The sequence below is a fragment of the Plectropomus leopardus genome, chromosome 3, assembly GCF_008729295.1.
Source record: "Plectropomus leopardus isolate mb chromosome 3, YSFRI_Pleo_2.0, whole genome shotgun sequence".
In the NCBI taxonomy this organism is placed as follows: Eukaryota; Metazoa; Chordata; class Actinopteri; order Perciformes; family Serranidae; genus Plectropomus; species Plectropomus leopardus.
This window is the reverse complement of record NC_056465.1, coordinates 21681487-21692396: the sequence shown is the minus strand read 5'-3', so window position 1 is coordinate 21692396 and position 10910 is coordinate 21681487. Positions and strand designations below refer to the sequence as shown.

Below are 10910 nucleotides of genomic sequence, written 5' to 3'. Positions count from 1 at the left end.
ATGGTTGCTCTTGGAGGCGCATTCTCTGCAGCGCTTAGGCGGTCACAAGACTCCGACATCCGTGAGCAAAACATCGACAAGCTGACAGGTCAGCTAGAAGCTTACAGGCCACAGATTCTTCTCTTCTCTGCAGCCAACATCCAACAAGTTGTGTCCATTTGGAAAACTCCTTTCCTGCGCGCTGCCGCGCCACGGTCTGTTTCGGGTTTTTCTTTAAATGGAAATAACATTGGGGCTTTTTCAAGTGTTAAAAACATTACTTTGCGTGGAAAGGATCATTTTTATTTGGAGCTGAATAGTCCTGTAAACTTATGACAGGGGATGTTTCGGTGCGTAAAGGAGGGGCGTACGGCAAAGTGAGCCAATGCCACTGGAAGAAATTGCACCAAAGATGTCAACATTGCTTTACCACCCACACGAAATCGATTGTATTACCTTCAAGAAGGTGGCTCCTCGTATAAATAGGGACGCATTATTTGAAGAAAGACGGTGGTGAGCACAATCTGCCGGCTGTACTCTCTCTCTCCTATCCGGACCACAGACGACGCCTGGAAGAATTTGCTGAGGACAACAGTGTCCATTCTCAAGCACATAAGCATCTTTAACTCCTAAACTAGTAAGTCTAAAGTTAGAATAACTATATGTTTTAACTATATGCTTTACGAGTGTTAAACTTAACGAGTGTGACTGCTGCGTAAAGTGGGTTGCACCAGAACATTTCTGGTGATTAATTGCAGTTTTATAAGCTATGGACCTTACCTTTGACATGGTTTTTCATTAGACTAATTTTGGGAATGTGAAGGATCTTAAATGTAAATCTGTTAAGGTGTACAGCTATCTTTTTGGCTATTGGATTTTTTTATTGAGTCTGTTTTATTCTAACAAAAGTTATTGCTTATGTTTTCAGATAGTGAAGTCATGCAGGTGGAGAGGAAATGGCACATACTGTTGACTATCTTCTTTCTGCTCATTACCTCGGGCCAGTGTATGGACAGCAAGGACCTCAGGCAGAAAGAAAGAAGGACCCTGTTGGATCTAATCTTACAGGTTATCAGAGACAGCCAGCAACGGGATAAAGCCGTGTCCAAGCGCTGTAGCAGTGGACTCTTCACCTCAGCCCAAGACATGAAGTTCTCCTCCCGTGAAAAGCCTTTCTATGTTCCTAGGCTGGATAACAGTAGACTCATAGGTAAGCTGATAAGATTTATTTTTAGGTCCTGGTGATGAAAGCATAATCCCCATTTTACCGTGGGAGACAGCTGTCATTGGTCTGGTCTGTGCTGTACGCATTTTTTAGGAGCCATTTTTAGTTTGGATGAATGGAACTTAGTGTTTGCATGATAATTAAGGATAAATGTTAAAGAAATTAACGTTTTTCTGTACATAAATGGTTCCACCTTTTCCTCCGTTATTGTCCAACTCAATTTAAAGTAGTTAAACGTAGAGTTACACACGATATAAATATATTTATGCATGTACCCTGTGTAAGAAAAAAAAGGGCTATGTTACATTTATCATGGTCTTACTTCAAAGAAATGACACACGTCTTGGACATGTCCCTTCCTCAGTCAAACTGTGATTTACTGATGCACAGATATGTGGATAGGTACGCGGAACTCATGTAGGAGGGGCATCGTCGCGCCAAACTTGTGAATGATTCATTCAGTGTGATTCACCGTGGAATCTCAAACATGAATGATGATGACCACCCAGCACGCACACAAACACACTGTGACGTCCCAGAGAGCATCTCCAATAGCGAGCATCTCTGCTCAGGCAGAACAGAGAAAAGAGGCTGGTCATCGTTGAGTCACATTCATGTAGTTTACAGCGCTGTATCAAAGTTGCTGCTACTCCTTTCGACTGATTATGGAAAGAGACAGGGAGACTTTAAACATTTTAGAGCATGTTACTGATGTTACTGTTATAAATATTACCAAAACAAACTGACCGTCAATATTTTTTTAATTAATCCTTGATTAATTTCTCTTTAAATAAGTGGTTGTTGAGCCGTAGGCCTATTTGTGGTCTGAGCTTGGTGCAGCTCCGCCTTTATTGGCTTGAAGAAAAAATTATGCCCAGACAGGAATTAAGTCATGAAAAAAAAATCTTTGATGCATTCCTTTTCAATTATCTGAGATCCGAGACAGAGGGTTTGCCCAATTCAAACTATAATCGAGAAAAGCTACCCATTTTTTTTAGCACAGTAATAGTTTTATTGCTGCAACAGACACGCAACATTACCTGCGGTAGTAAGGATTGTGCCCTTACTGGTTTGTGCAACGGGAGTTTATTAAGAGCCAGCTGAACATGATGTGTTGTTTATCTGTAGCATTAGATTCTCTCCTCCATCGCTGTCAATTAGGTCGTGTTTTAGAGATGTTGCACAGGCATCACGAAGCTCAAAGTCTCAGCCCCAGCTTATGCAGTTGGAAAAGTACCTTTCTCAGACCACTGACTGGATGGAATTTATCTTTTGAGGATATTAAAAGCTGCAAATCAGCAACTGCTGCGTGTGAAACAACCAAAAGATTCATGTTCACGTAAGGATAGATGGCTTTGAACACAGTGAGGAGGAAGGAGATACATCTGTAAACCTTGATGTGTTTTGCCCTTTTATTGTGTTTGCATGTTTCTCAGGAGCCACGGCTGTGTCATTACACTGACAGCTATGATAATACAGACATAATATGAGGGAATATGTTTATTTCATAACTGGTTGTATCTGTTAAGGTTACTCTTTTCACATGTTTGGCACTAGAAATAAGTTTGAGACTGCAGTTTTAGACTTTTGTATTTTATTCTTCTTGACATGTATTTATTATTGAAGGGTAACACAGTACAAACAAGACTGGCTAGCTTTGTGTAATCCAGGCTACCATTATCACTCTTTAAATAGGTAAAATATATACAGGTATGTTTATCCTTTTCATTTGGTTTGGTTTTCCTTTCCTGTATATCTTGAGTTATTTAAATTTCCAAGCTGGCTTTTAAATTGACTACATTATTATCTTTAATCAGCCTCCTACTGCAGCTACAGCATTACATGTTGCAGGGTCTGGGGGCTAATGTAATGTTAGCCCAGCAACTGCTTGCATGGACTTATTCTGATGAGCATTTAACTCTCATACAATAATCTCTTTAGCCTGTTAGTGTGGCCAGAGTGTTATCAGACACCTCTGTGTGTTGGTTGCATGGCCATTGAGAGGAATGGGGGAGAACTGATGCTCTTATCCCCATCTAGACCTTATGAAATACTTCCACTGACATCAAATCTTTATAGAGAATAGTGTAAGGGTATAGATTCATCACAGAAGTACCACAAGTACTACACAGAGGTGAATACTACAATATTCACTATGAATAATGGTTATTTACATGCTTAAAATCATTTAAATGCCTCAAATCATCAGTGATACTAATCATTATGATAATGGATAATCATGCTGCCACATGTTGACACAGATCTTTATTTTGACTTTAAAGGGATAGTTCAGGTTATGTATTACATACAGTAGATGGCTGTTGGCTTCTACCTGTTTGGAGATGCAGATGGGACTATCACCACAAAAGCTCTGCATTGTATTGCTGTGTATGAGGATTGGCACCTATAAAAATCAATACCAGTCTAAGCCAATGCTACGTTTAGAATATTTTCATTGCACTGCCTTTTCCTTTAGCACTATATTTTCTCAACTGTATAATGTCCATCTTCCTACTCGAAAACGGCCAACTGTGCCGTGCACTGTACGATGCTGCAGCTTAGCTGTTCAGGCCAGAAAGTGCTGTGGCGCAATCCAATTGAAAAAAAAAACCTACTCAAGATTTTTAAGAGGGTGCGTGCTTGTGTTTTTGTGGCCTGTTCAAAAACAAATTAAAAACCTCTGTGGCTACTTGCACTGACTATAGACATCAACACTCCACCTGCAAGACTGAGACAACTCTGCATTTGCAGTGAGTATTTATCTCAAGAGGGTTGTGTAAAACCATCGCCAAATAAGAGAGACACCTGTTGAAGAGCACTGCTGTACCAAACCATCAGATTAAATAACACTTAACACCTAGAAACATTTAACTGAACTTTGGTGTAACACAGGTGTGCTTATGCATAGGAAAATGAAAGTTGTAAGGCTGAGAGGTGTAGCCCCAAAGGAAAGGGCTGTCTGACAGCAAGCTAAAGCAATGCAAATATTGATTTGACTGATTCAACAAATTATCTTCCCAAATTATCAAATACTGCTGCTTGGTCAGTGGACTTTCATGTCTATATATGAAGTACTAGGAATCCTCCTGCGTCTGTTGTTGATGTCATGTCAATTCACACCTGTCAACATGCACTGTGTCTTTTGGAAATACTACCCTTTTCACAGGATATAGACAGTTTCAGCTTGTTAGATGTTTACAGTCCTTTTCAAAATAAACTTGAAAAAAACTTTTATTTCCTCATGCAACAAAAGCACATCGTTAGGTTTCAAAAAAACATTATGGTTTGGCTCCATATTCGTATGCGAAGTAAACAGCAGGCTCTCAGGTGAAAGTCCAGGACTTGTTGGATCCATTATCCTCCCATCCTGCCCGCCCTATAGAGACTTTCCAGTTCCTTATATTACATTGTTATGTGCGTTGTTGCAAACTGACACTCTCCGGTGGCATTTTAAAGGGACACCACAAGGCAGTGTATCATACCACCATATGTGCCTTTTTGTGACTGTGTCTGATAACAAAATCACTGACCAAGAACAGCTTGACCAATGCTAATTTTTATTTTTTTTAGGAGACCTATTTTTTTAAAGGGGCTTGAATATGTTTTTCTGCTAACGCTAATTAATGGCAATGCATTGCTGAGCTTCTGGGGTGCTTGTCCTGTCTGTGCCGACCACCATTTACTGTATTTAATATACTGACTACTAATTAGTATCTCATACAGCCCCACTTCAGAAAACCCAAATTATCCCTTTAATTTTTTGAGAAATTCCCTTCACAATGATACATGCAGGGGGAGGGTGACTTTGGCAATGACAGTATATCATCATGATTACTGTGTAACTTTTGGCAAGTTAATTGACAAGCTAACAGTGGTTTTCTTTTCCAGACGTTGTTCCTAGAGATGTAAACATGAAAGGCAAATTCATTCAGCATTTCACAGGTAAGAAAATCACCTCTAAAGACAACATTGTTAGTAAGTTTCAGCCTTGATTGCATTTCCCTAATGTCATTTCCAGAAATTGCACAGTTACTGTATTTCATCTTGTAAACAGCGTAGTTGGCACTTTTCTCATGCAACCTTCGGCTGGCAAGTCTTTGTTTTGGCCCTTTGAGAAATCCATTGCTGTAAGCCAGCATACAGTATGCATAAGTCTTGGAGGTTTCATGAACACTGGTGCTCCTGTGGGTCAAAGGAGGGTTGTCTGGCTTAGCTGTAGGGCAGTAGTGCAGAGTAACAGCACATGGTCTAAAGCCGACAGAATTAAGTTGAAGGCAGTGCAAGGTTAAGCTGATTATTTGTCTCAGGTCCTGTGAGTAGATCACATAATTGGTGTGAAAATCTGGAAGTTTAAATGTTGGGGCAGAAACTCTGTTCGTTAAGTCCAGCTGAACCCTGACTCCTTAACAATGTCTGACTGTCTGGCTGTAGCTGTATATATGACTGTTCAATTTCACTTTGTGATCTATCCTTTTTCTGGTGATTAGTCACAAATTCACTGTGAATTTAGGCATGGCTATACAGTACCAGCAAAAGTATATATCATTAAATATGTAATACAGCCCTTGAAATCTTTCATCTTGCCTGATAAGACCTTTTCTATTAAGCAGGACCAGTCAAGTTCTCATCGGAGTGCAGAACACACTTTCGTAGACTTTATCACAACACAAGGGATTGCTCAAGACCAGCATGTATGTATGCCATTTTTATCTTCTTCTTCTTCTTTTTCTAACAATGTGGTCAAGGTCTGTTGTGCCATTCTGTATCACCACAAGTATTATATTTTAAAGGACTAAGGATGTTGATTTTTTTTTCCTGTTAGCTTTTTACTGGGAGTGATTTGTTTCCACATGAATAAAATAATATTTGTCGAAGTTAGATTATTTCAACTGAGCAGTTTTTTTTCTTACTTACTTATCTCAAATTAGCTGAAAAATCTCACAAATTTACACACACCAATCAGGATTTAGACAGTTTGTGGTGCTGTGTCAACCAAATCAAACACCCATCCAGTCCTGCTGGAGTTTTTGAATGCTGAACTAATAAATTATATGTTTGGAGTTTTTTTTTTTACTTTAACTTTGATTGTTGAATATTTAGTCATGAGGAGTTAAAGGTATAGAGAAAAACTTTAGACTAAAAACAAGTTAAGAGGCTTTTAGGTACCCCTCAACCTTGGAAAAGGGTTTTTATTTGCAGACCATTGTTCTTTAACAAAATGTGTGGGGTTTCAAGTGATATTGAACATGCTGGGTTTAGGGCAGTACAATAATTGTTTGTTTGTTCATTGTTGTTTTATAAAATCATAATCATAATGGGGTGCCCAGTTGCTCAGTTGGTAGAGCGGGTGCCGGGCGCGCGTTATACAGAGGCGACTTCCTCATAGCAGCAGCTGTGGAATCGATTTCGACCTCTGCCCTTTGCTCAGGTCATCCCCCCTGTCTCCCACTTTTACGCTTTTGCTGTCCTATCTGGCAAAAGCCAAAAAAATAATAATCTTTAAAAAAAAATTAAATAAAATGAAACATTATCTTAATGTCAATGTGTGCAATAAGAACATCCTAAAAGACTGCATTATTTATTTTTTTTAATATACTGTAGCAAAAACATTAGGTCACGGGTTTTGTCTTTATGCACTTTTTTTCAATCTCATCAGATATATGGATTATATCGTTTTTGGCCGAATGAGTTGTTATATCGGCTAAGCAGATATCGCCAGTAAATCCAATATTGCTCATGTCTAGATTGAATAGTTTTTCGGATCATGAAGGTGTAGTGGATGATGAGGACAACTCTTGATAAGAAGATATTCAAATGCCTACCCAAAACTGAAACTTCTTTTGGAGATTCCTTAGATGAACCGTGGGGTAAGCAGAACTAAATTACGACAGATTTTATTGCCCGACCGACAGTTTGAATTAACTTATGACTCATTTGGGGCAAGACTGCAAAGACTCAAGGAGATACAAAGTATCACTACATCATAGAAACCGACAATTTATGTCTTTGTTGCACAACCAACATGTGACACACCCGCACATCTCCAGACTGAAAGAGAGGACCACATTAACTGTTTTTCGGATTCAAAGTAAAACATACTTTGAAATGTTGTGTGGAGGTCTCATACCCACAGAACTGGAACTTTGCTTACATGCCGATTTTGAGGCCAAAGTCACAAACACAAGCTGTGCCTGTGTGTGTGTGTATGTGTGTGTGTGTGGAGGGGTGTGACCTTTGGTAACCCCCTGCCAGCAACGTGCTACACACTGAATGGAAAGACTCTTAGTACAGACTTGCATTTTGATATGCATCTCCTCGATCTGTATATTAATCATCCTTCCTTTACACTGCTGTGTACAGATGGTATATTGTTTTGTAATCATGCAATTCGTGATTTTCTAATTATAGGTTTTGTTGATAGACCTTTGGGTCATATTAACTACTTTTATACTTTGTTATATTTTGATGCTAATACTTGTATACCTTTACTCAAATAGGATCTTTAACAGCCTTTAATTATATCAGAGTGTTTTGAAACTGTGGTATTATACTTACTCAGTTTCACACATATTCATTATGTTATATGTGTCGTTTGTTAAGCGTGATTAATACTGTTTTACTTAGTTAATGATCTGCCAAATAATTATTTGGTTTTCTCATAAGTGTTTGGTATCAATCAGCAGAGGAGAGCGTCATGGTTTCAAATATTGAAGATTTGAAGGCCCGTAGTGAACTTTATCAACACTTTAGGAAGAAATAGACAGTTAAATCAGTAGAAGTGAGAGAAGGGAGGAGTGTATTTTTCCCGCTTTGACAGTCAAGCATCACACCCTTTTTTTTCACAGTAGTTATAACCCCAGTGAAGTCGAAGGACTTGGGTCTTTTAGATCTTTTGGCTTTTTGGGTTCTGCACTTTTGGCCTTTTGGCTTTTTGGGCTTTTGCCCCACCCTCAAAGGAGGAGGAGGGGGTGCCTGCTTGTGCTGCAGCCCTGAGATGATGTGAGCTGCTGTTTATCTACCTTGAAAGAGTAACTTTGGAGACAGCCCGTGCTTCACATGTTCTAAATGATGAATTAGAACCAGAGGACTGCACGAGAGAGACTGTGAGACAAAGAGAGACTTCGAATGAGACGAAGTCTGATAAGCTGTCATCGTGATCTCATCTCAGCCACATGAGGTGTCAGAAGATGATCCAGCTGTTCATGGAGGGAGAGAGAGATGGAGGAAACAAACTCAAGCCGAGTTTGCAACGTTTGAACCGACTGAGGCCAGCCATGGGAACTGCACGAGCGTAGCCAAGCTGCCCGTCCAGTGTCCTCACAAAGGCCACACTGCAACCTTCCAGAGCGAACCGTTTCCCTGGCATCGAGACTTCTGAGGAAGGTGTGCTGTTATGGGGTTGATGCTCTCAAATGATAGGGACACATATGAAGTGTTAGATCTAAGTTAGGATCTCCCATTAATACAATAATGGGTTATTCTCTGATCAGGCCTCTTCTTTATCTTGTCCTTCCATGTTTTATAGCATAGGTTGCCTCTTTACTGTTGATCAATGCTTGACATTGACCTTTCTTTAATCTTAACTTTTCATCTGCTTGCACTTATCCAGTGCACCTGATCGAGTCCAGATGTCACATCCAGTTCAGTTCCTCACTGGTTTTCATCCCCTCATTTTTATTGTTGCTTCATTTATGAGTTTGTTGTTCATTTAGTCATTTTATTCACTTTGTGTCTTTGCTGTATTCACTGTTTCATCATTTATCCCAACTGATTCTTAAACTTATTCATTTGTAGTTTTAGTAGTAGTTTTGCTGTGTAGTGAGTAGTTTAATAAAACTGTCATTTATAAAGACTTGATCTTGTGATGTGTGTGTGTATAATGTCAGGTCCCTGTACACCTGGAAAAAGAACTTCAAATTATGAGACTAAATTGATTTATAAGGCAAAGTGGGCTATCAACCTTTCTCTTTAATGGGTGGTGCACCGAGGTTTGTAAACTCTAATTTTCAATGTAAACTTATTGTTCCTGATAGCCGAAGTTGAGTCCCATTACTCCACTTCATCTTTATACCAATTCATGTTTCTGAGTCATAATTTTGCTTTATGAGTTATGGTAACTTATTTTGGTATTGATGAATGAATGAATGAATGAATTATTTTAATTAATTGCTAATGAATTAATAAATCTCCTATTTAAACCACTACAAATGTGTAAAGCTATCCTGTGATGTGTAGCAGAATATGTTTATTTTCCCTTTTTTTTCCTCCAACCTTGTTATAAACTTGCAACTCCTACGCTGACATAGAAGCACCATGACCTACAACCACAGTTTTCAAACTGAGATGTTTGCATTCAGGAAATAAGGGGATGTCATTAAGCAGACATCAGAAAATGATTCCAGATGATGCTTCCTTGTCAAAGATGCATTGCTAGACTTGGCTTTCTAGAGGACTGAGTACATTTTTTAATCTGATGCAGTCAATTGAGCATCAGTCCACACTTTATAGGTAGTTTAGTTTTAGCCAGACAGGAAGACATAGTGGACACCATCAATATTTATCTGTTGGACTGGGGTGACGCAGAGTGTTGTTGAATGGATGGTTAATTTCTCATGCTAATGTTACTGATGATGCTATTAGAAAACATGAGCGATTGTATACTTACAAGCTGCTCTCTTAAAGGAAGACTGCAACTTTAATTGCAACACCTCTGATGTCAGCACTGCCTCTTATGTCTTTTTCCTTAGTTTCTCTCTCACTTTGATTGAACTGTTATGTATTGAGTACTATTTAGTACATACTGTACATATATATGCATCATTTCTAAACATCAGAGTCAAAAATACCTGACCTGTATTACAGAATACAGCATTTGAAACTTAAAAAAAGTTTTTCTATTGTTTGCTTCCAGTTTCAAGAATCAAGCTATTTAGAGAGGCAATATTTTCAGGCTTTATTACAAGGGTGGTACTAAGTTAACATATTAATGGCCTTTTCCCCTCTCTTTTCTTTTTTTTCAGATTACAAAAGATGTGCAAGATTGCTAACACGATTAGCAATGAGTCCACTCTGCATGCAGTCGTAGATATTGCATGTGAGTAAAGTTGTTTTTCTCTTCTTGGGTGGGACTCAGTACACGCTGGTTCCTTGGCAACATCCTCTAATGTGTTACACTGAAAATTTCAAATTAAGACAGACATATGTTAATTTTGTTTGTATAATTTAATATTATTTTCTCTCAGCAAGACGTGAAGGAATTCATTCTGATGTGTCTGAATTGCAGCCGAAGACAACTGATGCAGACATAATCAGAGACATGTCTATAGTGCATCTGTTCAACATTTGAATGCTTTAAGAGTATAGATTTCTTGCTCTTGGACATGCTGAGGCACCTGACTGTCAGGAAGTGTCTCTTACATATTCAATCTTGATTTAATCTGTATTTAAGGTTTGTGTTGGTTCTCTGAATTTGCACATGGGAAATCTCATGTAGAGTGTGGGATTGAAACAGATTTTACCCATTTGTTTCTCTGAACTCAGGATTCCCAAAACTTAATATGACATTTAATCTATCTTGTTGAGAAATGAGCACTTGAACACAGTGCCTCTTGTATCCCACAGTTAAGCGTTTGAACATAGCTCTCAATAATCTGTACATTTGTTTAATGCCTATATTACACATGTTGCACAATACTGAGTGTTTGGT

At 38.7% G+C, this 10910-nt stretch overlaps 1 protein-coding gene across 1 annotated transcript; it reads left to right on the top strand.

The window, feature by feature from the left end:
• alkal1 (ALK and LTK ligand 1) lies at positions 1 to 10289 on the top strand. Its single transcript, XM_042516622.1, has 5 exons — positions 1 to 61; positions 908 to 1189; positions 5093 to 5146; positions 5812 to 5895; positions 10225 to 10289. The coding sequence occupies exons 1-5, from the start codon at positions 1 to 3 to the stop codon at positions 10287 to 10289; spliced, it is 546 nt and encodes a 181-aa protein (XP_042372556.1).
• The last annotated feature ends 621 nt before the right edge of the window (positions 10290 to 10910 follow it).

Excerpts from the sequence above, each read along its gene's own strand:
- alkal1 (XM_042516622.1), top strand. The coding sequence starts at position 1 with ATGGTTGCTCTTGGAGGCGCATTCTCTGCAGCGCTTAGGCGGTCACAA. Across the intron at positions 1,190-5,092 it reads GGATAACAGTAGACTCATAG|ACGTTGTTCCTAGAGATGTA; the intron begins GTAAGCTGATAA and ends TTTCTTTTCCAG. Across the intron at positions 5,896-10,224 it reads GGATTGCTCAAGACCAGCAT|ATTACAAAAGATGTGCAAGA; the intron begins GTATGTATGCCA and ends CTTTTTTTTCAG.